We start from the raw sequence: 18,925 nt of genomic DNA, 5'->3' as shown, positions 1-18,925 counted from the left end.
CAACTCACAGCAAATTCATTGTTGGGATCCTTTGTGCCCTTCATCACTGGCCTGGAGTAGTGGAAACGCTGCACGTAGTTTGACTTATAGAAACTATAAGAGAGAAAAGAGAGAGAGAGAGAAAAGAGAGAGAGAGATAGAGAGAGAGCACAAGAGGTAACAAACAGAGGAAAAGAGAGGGAGTTGTGAGGTTTCTATACAAAGTAGCTGAAACATGGCAAATAATGATTAAATGTAAGATGTTTTGCTGTACGATCGGTGGATATAGGTGAAACACACTCAATGATCTGGTCAGGGACAGGCTTGCTCTTCAGGCGTGGTGGAATCTCCAGGACTGGTTGCACGGTGAAACACTGGATATCTGAAAGGCTCACTCAGGAATGCAGTCGAACCACAAGGCGAACACCATATGCGATATTTGTTTTGATGCTTAGACTGGCAGAGAAATGTCAGCCAAACATGCCGTTAATGCCAACACATGCTTCTCCAGTTGTCACAGAAGTGGTTTAACAAATGCTAATCATGGTCTTTGAAAATAGGCCTGCAGAGCTGTGCAGATGCATGTTGAAGGGAAATGGCCTCTTGCAATATGTTGTAATATGTAACGTCTTGGTGCAATATTCAGCATTGCCTTTAAGAAGAAAAATGAAGTGGGATTCAACAGACTACATAAGAAAGCATATATACCCAAATGTCCCACGTCTATTGACATCTGTATTTTTTTAAGCACATAAGCAGAATTTTTTATTTGCACATCACTACGAAAATGTAAGTTCATCTAATGAGTTAGTGTACAGAAGTCGTTCTTTGTTAACAAAAAAAATTGTATGCTTTTTTTTTTTGTTTTACTACACCTTCAAACTGCCCATTGCTATATGTCATTGAGGGTCATAAAAGCACAGACAGCGAAGACAACCTACAGTATATTGTCATTGTGTTAAATGTACTGAGTTACTGTGACAAGGATTTCAAAAGTGATTCATATGTAACCACAGGACAGTGGTGAAGAGTAACTAAGTACATTTACTCAAGTACATTGAGGAACTTGTCCTTTCCTTGAGTATTTCCATGTTATGCTACTTTAAACTTCCACTCCACTACCTTTCAGAGGGAGATATTGTACTCTTTACTCCACTACATTTATTTGACAGCTTAACTTACTAGTTTCTTTTAAGATGAATATTTTACATAATGGATAATATAACAAGCTTTTAAAATAGAACACTTTGTTAAAGTTTAAACCGGGGTTTTTCATCTTTTTTGGCTTCGGACGTCTTACAAAAAGCAGTGTGCAGAAAGTGTCACATTTCAGATGTGTATGAGTTAACAGCTGCACCAAATAGTAATTTTACCTCTAAAGATCTCACATGGTTTTATTTCAATAATGTTTAATTTCATGTTCCCTTTAATGATCTCACGATCCCTCAGATTTACCTGGTGTCCCTGTATACAAAACTGTATATGAAGAAGTTCAAACTAACTCTACCCACAGCAGCTAAAACAGTACACACTGATGATTCAGAATTAATTATCTAATGATGCCATATATAATAATATATCTGTCAGAGGGACCAAACCAGTACTTTTACTTAACCACATTTTGCTGCTAATACTTATGTACTTTTACTTGTAATGGAGTATTTTACCACTGCTATAGTGGTGCTTTTACTTAAATAAGTCCCCCACTGCCAGAGAAGGCTGAGGTGTCCTGGCTGATGATCACCAAAGGATTTGTAAGCACAGTTCCACACACTCAGGCGACTGAGCAGAGGACCTCCCCCTCTTATCCTTGAGTCTAACTCTGCTAATCTCTGGGGAGGGGAGAGTACCAACCACTGAACCTACAAACTCAGCAAACTAAACCGAGACGCCAATAAGACGTCGGGGAACTAGAACTTTTGTTCTGTCTGATTGGCACTGTGGAAGAGGATACACTGGTTGGGGGAGTTCTTGATGGTGTCGTCGGGCATCTGGGTGGTGTTGAGGCGGATGGAGCTGGGGAACTGACTCAGCAGCTGGTTCTGGAAGTCCTCCCGCCGCTCGTACTCCTTGCCGCGGTGGATGAACACCTTGTTCTGTCGTAAATTTACATATAAGTGTATTGTAACTAGTTTCCATCTGTTATACATTTTTTCCCCCTCAGAAACCAAACTGAAAAGTTGTAAAATGCACACACACACACACACAAACTTACTTTTTCTCACAAAAGTTTTAAAGTTTCGAAATGTACACACACACACACACCCTCCCACACTCACACACACACACTCTGCCACACACAGTAAGCACTGCACTCACGTACCCGTAGGAACAAAGGATAACCACATCCATAGTATCCCACAGCGAAGTAGTCTGGTTTAGGCCGCAGGATTTTCATGATATTCTCATAGAATCGGGCCTGCTGCTTCTACAGAGGGAGAGAGAGAGGAAGAGGGAGAGAGAGAGAGAGAGAGAGAGAGAGAGTGAGTGATGCTCAAATATGACAACTAGCAATCTCCCTCCATCAGCAAAGCAGACACGGGGCATTTCTCACAATGGGGCCAGTAATTAAAATCCTGTCTACTGCTACAAAATAATCAAGACATTCTATGCCAGCCAGCCAGACAGACAGACAGACAGACAGACAGACAGACAGACACAGCAAGTGAAAGAGAGGGAGAGAGAGAGCGAGAGAAAGAAAGAAAGAAAGAGAGAGAGAGAGAGAGACATCATGCATAATAATATCGATATTGTCGTGACAGTTGGAAAATTGCTGCTTAAAAATGCATGCTCACTGAGCATGGGGGGAGTTTGTCTGTTTCCGAGCGCTCCTCACGCACAATCTCCCCTTCTCCTCGCGCATTCCCACCATCTCCCACCGGGGGAGGAGAGGAAGAGGAAGAGGGGCCTGACGACTATGACAGCTGCCTGGCCGTGAAGGCCTCAAGCCTGACTGAGGACACCTGATATCTATTCTGAGTGAAGGCTGCGTGTAAAAGCTGAGGTAGGTATAACAAACCCCCCGGCTTTCTGCGCTGCTACTTCTGCTTTCGCCGCCGTTGTTGTTGCCAGAAATCATTACAGTGTGGTAAGGAAAATGGAGGTTTGCGATTGAGTCTGGCACAGTCATTAAAAGTCTGAAGGGCATGACTCAGCGATTCTTAAGTGATGGTAGTAGGAGCCCCTTGGGCCTGTAGGTCAGTGCCCAAACACACTTGTGCACAATTATAAGCTTCACACACCATGACTAAATAGTGAAAGTGTAATCACCCAGGCTAACCTGCACCAGACAGCCTGTGACAAAATGTCTCTCAGTAATTACTCTTTGATGAATGTGAACGAATCTCCATACACCTCCACCCCAACCAGAAGAAAAAAAAATAATGAAGTTTCATTACTCTCCACCCTCTCATTTGCAATGCATGAGTGGTGGACTAGTTCTAAGAGAGAGAGAGAGCGAGAGAGAGAGAGAGAGAGAGAGAGAGAGAGAGGGCGCATTTACCAGACTTTGACTGAGGAGCTCGTAGTCGAAGACTTCCATCTCATACTGCTCAGCCAGCTCCTTACACAGCGTGATGGCCTCCTCCCACATCTGAGAAGTACAGAGAGACCATGCAGTCAAGATCACACATACATGCAAACGTATATATACACACACACACACACACACACACACACACACACACACACACACACAAACACACACACACACACACACACACACACACATACACACACACACACACACTGGGGCAGATTATGGATTTAAGGAGAAGGGGCTTTGAGCAAACTGAAATAGAATGAAAAACTTCTCTTTTGGGGGCTGGTTGAAAAAGCATGAAGGGATCTGAGATTAAAGTGACTACAGATACGATCAAGAATCAGGATGACTCATTGATGTGAGATCAAATGAGATTGGCTTAGGTACTGCATATTCTTCCCAAAGCTCCCCTTTGAGATGATATATGCCTCTCAATGGTGTGCAGATAATGGCACAGGCTAGTGATGAATTCATGGGTGCCAAAGAAGCGCCCGTCCATATGACGCTTTACGTGTCGGTGTGCCTGTAGCGCCGGTTGTTGTTGTGTCCACTGAGGTTGACCCAAGCTGACCTTGCCCTTGTCGAAGTAGCCGATGATGTTGTCGTACAGGTTCTCCTTGAGCTGCCTCTGAGACAGACAGCCATGGCACTCCAGCTGAGGTGGTGCCTGATCATCTGACCACTGCAAGAGGGAGAGAGAGAGAGAGAGACAGAGAGAGGAGGGGGAGAGAAAGAGAGGGAGAGAACAAAAAGAGACCGAGAGATGGAGAGAGGGGGGAGAGCCAGAGGTTCATAAATATAATGTACCTCAGCAATGGGAGCCAAAGCCTCGGTCGTAAAAAAGCTCAGAGAGCTTCATCAAGCCGCAACACACCGCCCAGACCACCGTCAGGTACAGCCGTAAATCAGACAATAAAGATCCCGCTCTCATTTCCAGCGCTGCCAGAGAAACTCGGGATCAGCCAACCAAAATCCCTCCCTCACCCCCCCCCTATGTCACTGTGGGTGAAGTATGGAGTAGCTGTTGACTCTGTGAGAAGCACGCAGCATATTTAAAAATGGTGACGAGCTCCACATTTAAACCGCTCAGAGTCTGTTGGTATACTATTTGTAACGGTAACACACGGATGTGTATGTGTGCATGTGTGTATGTGTGCACGTGTGTATGTGTGCATGTGTGTATGTGTGCATGTGTGTATGTGTGCATGTGTGTATTGTGGGTTGGTCATTCTTGGTGTATGTGTATGTGTGCATGTGTGTATGTGTGCATGTGTGCATGTGTGTATGTGTGTATGTGTATGTGTGTATGTGTGTATGTGTGCATGTGTGTAGGTGTGTATGTGTGTATGTGTGTATGTGTGTATGTGTGTATGTGTGCATGTGTGTATTGTGGGTGTGTCATTCTTGGTGTATGTGTATGTGTGCATGTGTGTATGTGTGCATGTGTGCATGTGTGTATGTGTGCATGTGTGCATGTGTGTAGGTGTGTATGTGTGTATGTGTGTATGTGTGCATGTGTGTATTGTGGGTGTGTCATTCTTGGTGTATGTGTTTTGACTCTCCAAACCGAATGAGGCAAGTGGGCAGCTTGACCTCGGAACAAACAAAATATGAATCAACAATGACTGGGGTGTGCCAGCATGGTCGACACTATAACTCTGTTTAATGCTGAAGTTCACTGGAGTTCAAAGGCCGTTTGCAATTAGACTTTCAAAACCTGTGCTTTGATCTTTGACTCTTTCACAGCTGTGGGGTCAACAATTACTATTTAAAGCTAGGTCAAACTTAATTAAAAAAATCAGTAATTCAGCTGAAAAAAAATTAAAAGAATTAATGTTTTTTTGTATTTTGCTTGTTCAAGTGTGTGTGTGTGTGTATGTGTGCGTGTGTGTGTTTGTGTGTGTACCTTAAGAAGTTTGGAATGCAAAAGTAAAGTGTAGGCTGCCTCTGTGTAGTTTTCAACATCCACATGCAGGTCCCTCAGTTTGTACAGGTACCTACAGGACACACACACCACCATGTTTATCATAATATGCACAACCTACAGGATACACACACCACCATGTTTATCATAATATGCACAACCTACAGGACACACACCACCATGTTTATCATAATATGCACTAACCACAAAGTTACACTACAACAGCCAGCAGCACCCACTAGAGGGCGCTGTTTATTAAAGTTATTACATTGAGCCTGATGTCTCTCTTATCTAGTCTACTGTTTGATGATATTTCACGTGATGTTGATTACTGAGGAATTGCTTATCATTGATGACAATGTTTGAAGAAAACATTGCACAGTTTTACAGTGAGCCCCCCCCAATCTCTCTCTGTCACTCTCTCTCACACACACATAGACATACAATATCTCACACACTATCTCTCTTTCTTTCTATCTCCTACTCCGCACCACTCAAACATCACACATTACGATAATTTACAATCAACAAGCTGTGTGTGAACTGAAATATAAGAGGCTTAAGAATTCAATAACTGTAGAGGGGAGAGGAGGGAGAACATAGAAAGAGAGAGATATTAATTAGATCATTTGTTTCACAAGCCTCCGTTCAGGCCTTGAGACACATCCAACTTTAATGCGCCTACAGGGACTGAGAACATCACGCCAATACACACGCACGCACGCACGCACGCACGCACGCACGCACGCACGCACAGACCCACAGACACACAGACACACAGAGAGACAATCACACATTTACTTACACACAGAGACATTCACAGAAACCCACACAGACACATATCCAAAACACTCATATACACTCACACAGACACACACACACACACACACACACACACACACACACACACTCACACTCACACAGACACACATAGTAGTGTGTCCTCTGCAGTCAAATTCTGGACAATTGTTTTCATCCTGTGAAATTCTGAGGTGACGCTGTATGACAGCTCTTTCTCCAGCTCTGGGTTGGACTCTAAATATCACCACACACGCACAGACACACACACGCACAGACACAGACACACACACGCACAGACACACACACACACACACACACACACACAGACAGACACAGACACAGACACACACACACACCGCCTCTCTCCTCTCTGTCTCTTGGCCTTTTCTCCTCCTGTCGTTTTTTCCCCAACACCCCCCTGGTGTCTTACAATGGCGTCATCCTCCTTTTCTGACAGTCTTTCATTTCCCAACATCTCCTTATCAGTTTCATTCTTGCTCTCCCTAAAGCATTATATGCTCATTGTATTATTCCCCTGCTGGTCTACATCCATTTAAACCATCTCTTTTCGCCTCTCTCTCTCTTTCTTTATTTCTCTCTCTCCCTCTCCCTCCCTCCCTCTCTCTCTCTTTCTCTCTCTCTCTCCCTCCCTCTCCCTCCCTCTCCCTCCCCTCTCTCTCCCTCTCTCTCCCTCTCTCCCTCCCCTTTCTCTCTATCTCTCTCTCACTCCCTCTCTCTCTCCTTCCTTCCTTCCTTCCCTCTCTGTCTGTCTGTCTGTCTGTCTGTCTGTCTGTCTGTCTGTCTGTCTGTCTGTCTGTCTGTCTGTCTGTCTGTCCGTCCCTGTCTACCCTAAAATGGGTGCACATGTCGCTATGAGAGGAGACGCTGATCCTCTGGATTTTAACATTAATTCAGCAAGGCTAAAATAATCCCTTGTCAGATTATACTCACACACTCACAATCCCACGCAGCCACATACACACACATGCATGCACACACCGAGTCGATTCATATCTGTCTCACTTTTTTTCCTCTTTCTGTCTCTCTCTTCATCTCTCTCTCCCTTCTTTATGCTTCATTTTCATGGTTACTATTATTATGATGAGGAGACAGTCAGACAAAGCTTCCAGTGTGTTACTGCTGCCCACTGTCTCTCATTCACTCAATCAAACACACACACACACACACACACACACATAAACACGCACATACACACACACACACTCACACATCAACATATATACACAGTCATTCACTCAATCAAACACACACACACACACACACACACACACACACACACACATCAACATATACACAGTCATTCACTCAATTAAACACACACACACACACACCAACATTCTATTGTGTAAGTGGCACACATCCATTGTTGTGATTCAAATAAGGGGCATTACCTGATGTACATGCCCTCGCGATTGATGTCCTTGTAGAAGTTCTGCAAAAGAAGAGTGGTTTGAGAAGCATGCCCACCTGAAGCACGAGCGCCAGAGGGTGTGTGAGTGAGTTCTGAGTGCCACTATGCATTTGTCTTTGGGCAGACCTCTACATTGTCCTAAGGCCCATTCCCTATTCAAGCTGCATAACTGCCCACTAAAACGTGAAAGACCCCTGCCACAGTGCAATTTAAAACCCTATCAATAAATTCCGTAGCAATATGCGCGCTAATGGAAGTTAGCTTACGGTGAAGTAAGGCTTTATCCAGGAGGAACTCACATGAAAGGGAATCATTCATGGGGGGAACCCAGCTTGCCTCTTTCAGCACAAGGACTTCATAGGCACCGGGAACAAGTCCATGCGTAACTCCAAAAAAGCATTAGGAGGGCTTATCTGGAGGGACGGCGACAGCTTCATCATTTATTGATGAAGGACTATGAGCGATGAAAAGATGTCATATACTATCTCAATGCTGTATTATGGGCGCGCCCCACTGGCCAAAGGAGGGGATATGTTCAGTGGTAAGCCTTAGGTCAGCTCTATCTCACTCTCTCGCTGTCTGTCTCTCTGTGTCTGTGTCTGTGTCTGTGTCTGTGTCTGTGTCTGTGTCTGTTTTTGTGTCTGTGTCTGTGTCTGTGTCTGTGTCTGTGTCTGTGTCTGTCTCTGTGTCTGTCTCTGTGTCTGTCTCTGTCTCTGTCTCTGTGTCTGTCTCTGTCTCTGTGTCTGTCTCTGTGTCTGTCTCTGTGTCTGTCTCTGTGTCTGTAACTCTCGCCCACTCTCTCTCTTTCCCCCTATCTCTGTCTAGCTGTCTAGCTGTATATCTCATGAAGTTTGCAACATCCTGTAGTTCCTGCAGTATTAATGACCTCAGCCAAAGAGGAATGACTGACAGGTGGAGGAAGATGACTGCAATTCTAAAGGCCGGTTTTCACGGGAGATTGACAGAAAGTTCAGCTCACTCTTCTCGAAGAGTGACTGGCAGCGAAATAAAAGGGGTGGAGAGTTTTGTGAGGACTCGTCAAACCCGGCATGGCAGATAAAGCGCTGTGGTCATTAACAATGTGGAAGTCTTGGAGGGGCCTTGCAGGTGAGTGACGGAGCATCCCAGTAATAGATCGTTCTTGTGGGCGGGACATGGTGGAGACATTGACGAATGGGGATTAAGGGGTGCACTGGAATGAAGGGTGGGTCGTGTCCGTGGATTGATGGATCGGTGGTCGAGGGTGTCATGTTTGTGGTGCACAGGAGGCGGGGCTTACCAGGAGATTGACGGTGCAGCTCATCTTGTTGTTGCGACTGTCGTCGCTCCTCACAGCGCGGTAGTCAAGGAGACGCTCCAACAGGCCTGTCACCAGGCTGACAAAATGCTTCATCTCTGACAACAGGTGAGGGTTTCTTTCACCCAGGTCCAACATGCTGAGAGCGAGAGGTGAAAAACATACACAAATATATATCACACATATCACACAAACACGACAAATATCACACATATATTTGTATGTTAAACAATCATTAATCCTTAATTGACTAAATTCAATTATTTCTGTATGAATAAATCACACACACCAGATCATGCATTAAACACAAAATGTCTAATTAACCAAATGCTGTTAAAAAAGCATAATATGTCTTTGACCAGATCTTCTTTAGGAGCAGAAAATACAGATCCATCAGAATTGAGGGGCTATACGACTGGGGTTAATGGCCTGAATCATGGAATGACTTCTGATCTAACAGTTGGATTGACCACTCAGATTTAATTTGTATTTTATGGAAGACGGGAGTATATTAGGAAGCAGAGATTGAAGTGGGAAAATCGTTTCAAGATTTTTCAGGTTTTAACAACATTTTTGAGAAGGTCCAGTACACATTTGAAAACAGTCTGTGTGCATGCACCTTTTACAGCCATGCAGAGTCCAGTCACTACAATCATTAGTAGGCCACCTTACTAGGAGATGTGTGAACAGCAACTGCATAATTTCATCTAAAGCTGGACAAACAGTCAAGCACATCACTTTTGCCAGCAGCTGGAAAATCAGCTTCTTTCCCAGCACCTTTGCCAGCATAGAGTGATTTGAAGCGGCCCCCTGGAAAGGCTAGTTTTTCTCTCAGCATGTTATTAGAGAAGCTCTTGACTGGGCCACATATATGAGTTCTCACACACATTACATCCCTCGAGCAGAGTTTCTGCCTCTCACAGACCTTCTGCAATGCGCATGCACACACACGCGCACAACCCCCCCCCCCCACATACACAGACATACACACAAACACACACACACACAAACGCACGCACACACACAGACACACAGTCAGAGCATTTACTGTCTACAAGGGCATGGTGCACTATTACTGAAGAATCATCTCGGACTTAAGCCTCGATCATTTCTTCCTTGATGGATGTCAGGATACTTATGGTATAAGGCAGCATCCCCTTCCTCCAACAGCATGCAGGGTAATGGGGCTTAACATGAGCCAAGATTAAGGGTGAATTGTGTGTATATAAGAGGGAGGGGGACTGTGTGTTTTGGAGATTGGAGGTCAGCGAGGTCTGCTTGTGTGTGTGTGTGTGTGTGTGTGTGTGTGTGTGTGTGTGTGTGTGTGTGTGTGTGTGTGTGTGTGTGTGTGTGTGTGTGTGTGTGTGTGTGTGTGTGTGTGCGTGCGTGTGTGTGCGTGCGTGCGTGCGTATACACACATAGCCTGTAGGAGCTCCATGTATCTCTCATCTCCTCCTCCACCCTCCACTTCATGGTCCAGCTTCAGAATGATCTCATTTTCGAACTGAAAGCGAGAGAAAAACAAGTGAAGTAAACAAAACATGTTTCCGTTGCTGTCGGGGGAATGTAATGAGATCACTCTCCGTGTTATCCAATGTTCATTTGAAATGCCAAATTATTATGCACATACTTTATTCACAAAATGAATTAGTCGCTATCCATGCAAAGAGACATCGTCACAGATCAGCTTAATAAAATAAGAAGAGGCGACAGGAATTTATTTGTGCGAGTAAAAACATAATAGGAAGACAATGGGTCTATGAACCACTCAGTAGATCTAGGAAATAGCTCAGTATGGGAGTGTTAACGTGTATATATCTGATGGCCTGGGGGGTCATCAAGGCCTTACATTTACATCTATTGTCTCATATTTCTCCAATGTTCTACCAAGTTCTAGCACCATGTTCTAGCACCATGTTCTACCATGTTCTACCATGTTCTAGCACCATGTTCTAGCCCCATGTTCTAGCCCCATGTTCTAGCACCATGTTCTACCATGTTCTACCACCATGTTCTAGCACCATGTTCTAGCCCCATGTTCTAGCACCATGTTCTAGCCCCATGTTCTACCATGTTCTACCATGTTCTAGCACCATGTTCTAGCCCCATGTTCTACCATGTTCTACCATGTTCTAGCACCATGTTCTAGCACCATTTTCTACCATGTTCTAGCCCCATGTTCTAGCACCATGTTCTACCACCATGTTCTACCACCATGTTCTAGCACCATGTTCTACCAGTTAGGCTATAGGAGCATGTTGTAACACAGGTCTAATCAGATGTCTGCAAATCTTCAAATTCTTGCCACATCACAGATCATATATTATGTCCTCAGGGACAAATCCATCAGTTCTTGCATGAGTGTAGGTGCATTCCAATTCCTGATTTGTATGCTTTTTCTGTCCTCGTCCCTCAGTCCTCCAGCTTGTGCCCTGGAAATCGTTTCAAGACAGACGTCATTAAGGACGTCTCATTTGGTTAAATGCTCTCACAGGATCCGAGGAATGAGGAAAGAGGAACCTATAAGCGAGGACACAGAGGAGCATCCTCTGATGTTCGTGGCAAATTCCCCTCAATTTAATAAGACGTAGCGGTTTATGAATGGAGATAAATGACTGATCAAACCAAGGAAAAGAGCTTCATATGCTTCATCAAATCATCAAATAAGCCAAAAAATAAATACATTCAAACTTTACATTCATACTCTAACTATGTCATATTCATACTAAGAACAGCACAATACCAAACCTCGTGAGCAGGATTTGTTGATGGAGATTTCAGCAACACTTCACTTATACTCAGTATCCATAAAGCATTATAAACACATTTGTAAAGAGTTCAAGTATTCATGATGACATATTGATTGGCATAAATCTATATAACTATTTATATACATAGTAATGACTGCACTCATAAAGTTTTACAATGTTTTAGTATAATACCTTACAGCTTGAAGTATCAGAATGCATAATAAAGCTTATTATACCCCTTGATAATGGCACTGGTGACATCTTTGCCTTATATCAAATGGTGTTTATTTACCAAATGCTCTTTATGGAGCAATATGTGACACCATACAAGCTGTCATAATAATAGTTGGGTAGGGCTTATACTACAGCATAATAACGCTTTTATGAGTGCAGTCAATTAATAAATAGTTATATAGACTTATGTCAGTCACTATTATGCATTATGAATACTTTATAAACATTTATGAATGTGTTTATAATGCTTCATGAACACTGGGTTTAATTATAGAGAGTATAGATATTTTAGCGGATTTGAACAGCTGTAGGATGGTAGGTTGTCTGTCTAGGTCGATATTTCCACAGACTTGGTCATATAGGAGGCCTAGTTCAATTCTAAGTTCAGAATCCAGAGCTCCTCCTTTTTAACATATATTTTTAAAAGGTCAGTTTATTTGAATAATCCTTGCTGGTGAGCAATGGTGTCTTTCTTTTCTGCTATCCTTACTTGTATTGTGCTGTACTGCTGCACTTTATTATTTAGTTTGCAACTCACGCAATAAAACATTTAGCCTAGTTTATGGTAATTGTGATGTGAACATTTAGCATAATAGACAAGGAAGATAATGACTATGAACAACGGAATTAAATGTAGGCCTGTAGCAATGTAGGTACAAATCATTGCAACAAGTCAAATGGTTATTTGTCTCAGTAGACAATAACATAGACTGGATTAAATTGATCTTAATGTCCTAAAGTTCTTATATGATATACGACCGGTCTGGTAAGTGTGGCAAGCTGCTGTGTCATCAGTAATGGACGTCTCTTAGAAGTGATGCATAAATGAGCGGGCGCATCTCATTTCTCATGTCTGCTCTTGATTCTTCCATCCTCCTAGCATCCTTCCTTGTTTATCAGGGGACGTAATGAAAGAGAGGAAGGAATGGAGGTTTGACAAATAAGGAGCTGATGTACCCTATGTGTGTGAAATAGGGTGATGACCCCTACCGGTTTGTCTGTTGTGTTTCTGTTTTCTTCCGCGGGTTAGATGGCGTTCTCAATTTAGTATGGGATACATCAGCGTGCAAGCCGCATCCCATCGCTATTAAAACCATTCCTTTCCCCTCAGCTTAACACCACAATGTATGTTTGTCTGTGTGTGTGTGTGTGTGTGTGTGTGTGTGTGTGTGTGTACCTTTTTGAAGTCTTTCGAGTGGCTGTATTCACACTGCATCATGTCAAAGAAGATAGGGATAGTGGCCCTCCTTAGCTCCTCCTCTGGAATCAGAGTCATACTCAGGATAGGCCCCACCATACCAGGGATGAAGCAGATCTTATTCACTCCTGCCAAATACACACACACACACACACACACACACACACACACACACACACACACACACACACACACACACACCACAAGAATATTAAAGAAGGTCAGTCATATTTTATTTACTTAACTACAGCTAAAAATATAGCCAAATATGTATGCTCTTCACCACTCAAGCTCAATAAACAAACAAATAAACGACAAGTACACACACACACACACACACACACACACACACACACACACACACACACACACACACACACACACACACACACACACACACACACACACACACCTACCAAGTTTGTACCACATATCTCTAATAGCAAATCCTATTAGTCTTCTCATGTCTCCATACCTGTTGGAGAAAAAGGAGAGAGGATAAAAGTTCACACTGTACTCACACCTACAGTGTGTCTCACCATTACCAAGATTCCCAAGTTCCTGTCAGTACACTGAAGCCTCACTTTGCTAGGATCTTGTTTCTCTTCGTGTGCGAGAAATGCTGAAGCTGCAAAGACTCTTGGGTAATGAAGGCCACGGCCAAGTGGAAATAGTTGTTCCACAGCTGAGGAAAGAAAGGCAAATAAACAAAGGTGAGTGACAGCAGTAGCAACCCAAGAGAATGTACTGGATGTACACACACACACACACACACACACACACAGACAGAGACAGAGACAGAGACAGAGGGTGAGACACACACAAACAAACACAACACACACACACACACACACATGTAAAAATGAAATGTATCATGGCCCCTCGCCGTGGGATGCACAGAGGTGTCTTGACACTTCCGTGAACCCACACCTTTGCTCCTGAGCCTTAATCCCCAAATAACACGCCATCTCACACACCTGCTCTTCAAAGTTGTTGTTGTCCAGGAATTTGAGGTTCATGGTGTCGGCAAAGGTGTTGATGGCTCGGAGGAAGACTCTGGTGAAGCGAATTCAAAAGGGTATCAGTTACTCACAAACCTGCAAATGAATTACATGCATAAACCTCTCTCTCGCCGCCATAATCCCTGTCCTACTCAAACCGACTTTTATTAGCATGGCAAATTGGTATTGAAGTTACTGAAATAACTATGCACGATAAACTGTGGTATATGCATATGTAAGCATGAATACACACACAAGTCTGTCATTAAAATGTAACAGCTGTCAGCATGCATATGGAATTTTCTCTCTCTCAATATATCTTACGTACACACATTCAAACACACACATACACATACACATATATACACACATGGATGCACACACACACACACACACACACACACACACACCTCTGGCTCAATAACCCTTCTCCCTAGCTGGATATCTGTTTATCAACCCCCCCCCCCCCCCCCTCTCTGTCATTCTCTCCCCCTGACCTCCCCCGTGACCCTCCTCCACTATCTCCTCTCTCATCCTTCGGATGAATCCGCCATATCAATCCTCTTTCCACCTCTGTCGTCATGCCACCTCTCAGGAAAGGCTGGGAAGGCTGGAGGCTATCAGCGAACACAAGCTCCTTCTCAGCTTAGTTATAGAAGCACTGTGAAGGTGGGATAAGTTATAAGTTTATACGTTTATAAGTTATAAACCTATCGTACCCTGACAGGGCTTCATTATTTTTGTAAGTTATAGAAACGTTTCCATGGCACCAGATGTGACTTATGTGTTCTGTGTTCCCCATCAGCCTCACATGAATTCAGGCGGATCTGTGTTGACATCAAATAATTTGTTGCGCGTTCTAAACCTTTTACACAACTTGATTGTGAAAGCTACTCTTATGCTAACCTTTCAGGGGTTAGAGGGGTCAGAGATTATCTCCGGTGAGCGGCTGTGTTCAACACTTTATTATGTCATTCAGTCCATGCCAAATGTGAATGGGGACTTTGGTTGAGTTCACATTTGGCCTGTTTTCCCTTATCCAATGTGGTATGTGTTTGTTATTCCTCCTCCTCCTCCTCTCCCCCCCCCCCCCCCTCCCCCTCTCTGCCCTCACTCGTCTCTTTTCACATAACATTGGTTTGGTTGCGAACTGCGGTCCATTTATGTAATCAACACGTGAGGAATGTCGTTTTGTAAGTGTTGCGTTGTTACTGAATTATTCTGCCATGGCTGGTTGCCTCGCATTCCAAGGAGGTGATTCATTTCTCAATATTAGGACACCTATGAAGTATAACTGCATTTGTTGACCATATTAGTGCTGTATATCAATTTGACAAAATGACAAAATAATGGTCCTCCAGAGGGTCATCAAAAATCTGTGATATTGATGTTTTGGGTAAATTGGATGGACTGGAATCACCATCACTTTAGAATGAACAAGGCAAACACAGTTCCACTGGACATCTGTGTTGGTGCTAAGGGATTTGACAGTCCTCAAATACAAATAAAAGCCCTTGGCTACAGCACCTGTGAGAGGCTGTTGCCAGGCCAACTGGCTGCCCATAAACATTTTTGGCCCTGGCATTATCATACCTGCCTCAGCAGAAGATTTCCTTTGCTGATTAGATAAATATATTTGTTTCATCAGTGACCTGTGGAGGCTGGAGTGTGATCACACAAGTTGGTACACAGTGGAGTACAGATAAATGAGTAACAGGCAATTTGGAGTAGCAGTCACTAGCATAGACACAGACACAGACACAGGAGCTTGGGCTATATCCAGAGCAACATGCTAATCAGTGATGGAGCAAAAATAAACCACTACCACAACACAGAAATAATGCTTTTAGCAAGTGTGCACAAGTGTATGTTGTAGCCATGGCAGAAACAAGACATTGTTGTTTGTACACAAGGACATCGCCCTAATAAACAAGCCCATATGATAGTAACAACAGCTGTGATATGTGAATGAGGTCATAATCTCTCTGCACGAATGACATGGGTAGCAAGGTGACAGTTATGAACATAAAACATTTTTATGACGTTACAACTCTCTTTCTCTGTCTTTCTCCATGTCAAGTCAATGCCATGCCATGCCTGTATGAATATCATTGACCTGACATGTGCTATGGGTGTCTGTTGTGTGTGAGTCCGGTGTGGTCACCCACCTGTTCTGCACCATAATCATGGCCACCCAGTCAGAAGGGTACACGCGTTTCCCAATCAGATCCATGAACAGCAGGAATGTCTCCATCAGGAAGTCCTAACAAAACAGAGAAACAGTGTGTTTGCATGACAGTATGGGTCAATGTCGTTTTTGTGTCTGGTCTTGAATGTCATAAGTGTGTGTTTGTGTCTGTGAATTTGTATCTGAGTCTGTGTACATATGCCGTGGTAACTGGCAAGATCATATCATTAATGTGTATAAGGTGGGCAGATATAGGTATATGGCTTGGTGGGTATGTGGTCTTGAATGTGATGTGTTTGTAGGTGGTTGTGTGTGTGTGTGTGTGTGTGTGTGTGTGTGTGTGTGTGTGTGGGTGTGTGTGTGTGTGTGTCCGTCTCACCATCAGGTCCTGTGTCCCTGTGAATGTCTCGATGTAGCGTGAGTAGTGGCGGTCATCCATCTGTTTGAGAATGGCCGTCATACAGGCCACCACACGAGACTAACAGCGAGAAAGAGAGAGACACAAAGAAAGAGACAGAGGAATGGACGGAAGAGGGGAGAGAGAGAGAGAGAGAGAGAGAGAGAGAGAGAGAGAGGGGATGACGTCAAAATCAAAGTCGACCAAAGTTATTAGAGAGAGCGGAGCAGAGGCTGACCAGAACTCCAGAGCACTCTTTAACACAGGCTACAGAAAGCAATGAAAAGGTGACACACTTCTTTTGGAGTCGTCCCTCAATCATTCAAAATCTATTTCTATCCCTTTCCTCTGCTGTCTCTCTTTCTCCTTCCCTGTCTCTCCTTCTATCTCTCCCTCCTCTCTCCCTTTCTCTTCCTCTCTCCAGCAGTGAGCTGCAGGAGTGAAGCGGGACAGGATGGAGAGATGGGTGGATGATGGATGGAAGGCGTGGAGAGGGGAGAAGTGATGGATGACAGATGAATGTTTGCTGACGGATAGATAAACATCATCGCTCAGACGGGCGTCAAGAACCTGACCGCATTCTGCTGATCAGGAAAGGTGTGGGAATGTGTGTGTGTGTGTGTGTGTGTGTGTGTGTGTATGTGTGTGTGTGTGTGTGTGTGTGTGTGTGTGTGTGTGTGTGTGTGTGTGTGTGAAAAAGAGCAATGGGGGGTGATTCTGTGACGTCTTTTATGGCATTTAGATGCCTGTGCTCTGAGTGGGGTCCTAGTTCCAAGTGACTATGAATAGAGGCTGGCGGTTCAACGTGCCCGATTAAAACAACTGAACTGTAACAGTGAACTGTGGTATAAACACCATGCTGAGCAAAAAGCTGAAACGCAAAACAACATTCCTACCAACTCCGCTACTGCCAATTAATTATTTAAAGCACCTATGATAAGTCCGTTTATTTTATTTATTTATGCATTACTTATTTAGTAGATTTCTATTTACGATTTCCAAAGTCCAACAAGCACTTGAGAGCAAATCATTGCAAAGTCGAAAATTGTAATATGAATACCACTTCAATAGGTCAAAAGATTATGCCATAATTGCACAGGACCCCTAATCCATCCTAATTTAGTGGAAAACAAAATGTCATAAAATGTAAGGGGCAAAGCCAATCAGTTGTAAGCAATTTGCAGCTACAAAACATCCATCCAAAACTTTTTTCTCCCACAATACGTTTTGCCTTTGAAGAAGCTCAAAGGGGAAGACAATGCCTGTGAATAAAACGCCACCACTTCTTGTCTTTGGCACTTAGGCACTGATTAGGCTGACTGAGTGCCAATCAGGGAATCAGTCTCCTGATGGATGGAGATGGGCAAAGGCGGGGGAAGAGGGGGTGGGGGTGGGGGTGATGCCAGCTGGGTGCCAGGGAGTCACACACAAAAATGTTTACTCCCCTGAAAAGAGCCAAGTAGGCAAAGGAAGCCTGGGCGGGGGGTCTGAGTGTGTGTGTGTGTGTGTGTGTGTGTGTGTGTGTGTGTGTGTGTGTGTGTGTGTGTGTGTGTGTGCGTGTGTGTGTGTGTGTGTGTGTGTGTGTGTGTTTGTGTTTCTGTGTTTTTCCTTCACAAGTCCTCATCTCACTCATAAGTGAGCTATCACTTCTAAAGCACTTTTTTGGAGTCCGTACAAACACACACACACACAAACACACACACATAGAAAAAAAGCGAGCGCATCCATCAAAAGACGCCGTGGCTGCATTACTGTAAGTAATCTGCGCAGCACTCATTCCATTTCAATTAATCAACGCCGCACGCGTCCTGTTCTGCCTTGTCAAGTGACTCCAGTGCGCTTTGCAAGAAACAAAAACTTACTGGGAGCCTTGCACGGAAAATCCATCTGCAAAGATATGTTTCTTCTTCTTTTTACAGCGTTTGTGTGTGTGTATGTGTGTGCATGTGTGTAGGATGGTGAGAAAGCATGTGAGTTAAAGAGAAAATAAAGTAGAGACCAAGAAAATGGAAGACAGATAGAGGGTGAGTATGAGTGTGTGTGTGTGTGTGGAGGGGGGGGGGGGGTGCAGGCGTGTGTGTGTATATCTATGAGCATCAAAGATTGCTGAAGAGAGCTGGAGAAACAAGGAACAAAAGGCTATGCGTGTGTGTGTGTGTGTGTGTGTGTGTGTGTGTGTGTGT

At 43.8% G+C, this 18,925-nt stretch overlaps 1 protein-coding gene across 1 annotated transcript in view; it reads right to left on the bottom strand.

The window, feature by feature from the left end:
• Positions 1-18,925, bottom strand: part of LOC105903231 (dedicator of cytokinesis protein 2) — a 96,563-nt gene that overhangs the window by 4,922 nt on the left and 72,716 nt on the right. The window contains exons 27-42 of the mRNA XM_031558110.2: positions 16,725-16,823; positions 16,326-16,420; positions 14,134-14,212; positions 13,741-13,841; positions 13,573-13,631; positions 13,136-13,284; positions 10,393-10,478; positions 8,957-9,113; positions 7,658-7,698; positions 5,427-5,517; positions 4,092-4,202; positions 3,482-3,571; positions 2,303-2,407; positions 1,934-2,075; positions 280-361; positions 9-93 (exon numbers count right to left, since the gene is read on the bottom strand). Coding sequence (XP_031413970.1) covers positions 9-93; positions 280-361; positions 1,934-2,075; positions 2,303-2,407; positions 3,482-3,571; positions 4,092-4,202; positions 5,427-5,517; positions 7,658-7,698; positions 8,957-9,113; positions 10,393-10,478; positions 13,136-13,284; positions 13,573-13,631; positions 13,741-13,841; positions 14,134-14,212; positions 16,326-16,420; positions 16,725-16,823 — 1,572 coding nt within the window. The remainder of the gene's footprint in view (positions 1-8; positions 94-279; positions 362-1,933; positions 2,076-2,302; positions 2,408-3,481; positions 3,572-4,091; positions 4,203-5,426; positions 5,518-7,657; positions 7,699-8,956; positions 9,114-10,392; positions 10,479-13,135; positions 13,285-13,572; positions 13,632-13,740; positions 13,842-14,133; positions 14,213-16,325; positions 16,421-16,724; positions 16,824-18,925) is intronic.

The sequence above is a fragment of the Clupea harengus genome, chromosome 20 (assembly GCF_900700415.2).
Source record: "Clupea harengus chromosome 20, Ch_v2.0.2, whole genome shotgun sequence".
NCBI classification, from domain to species: Eukaryota; Metazoa; Chordata; class Actinopteri; order Clupeiformes; family Clupeidae; genus Clupea; species Clupea harengus.
This window is presented reverse-complemented; position numbering and strand designations above follow the sequence as displayed.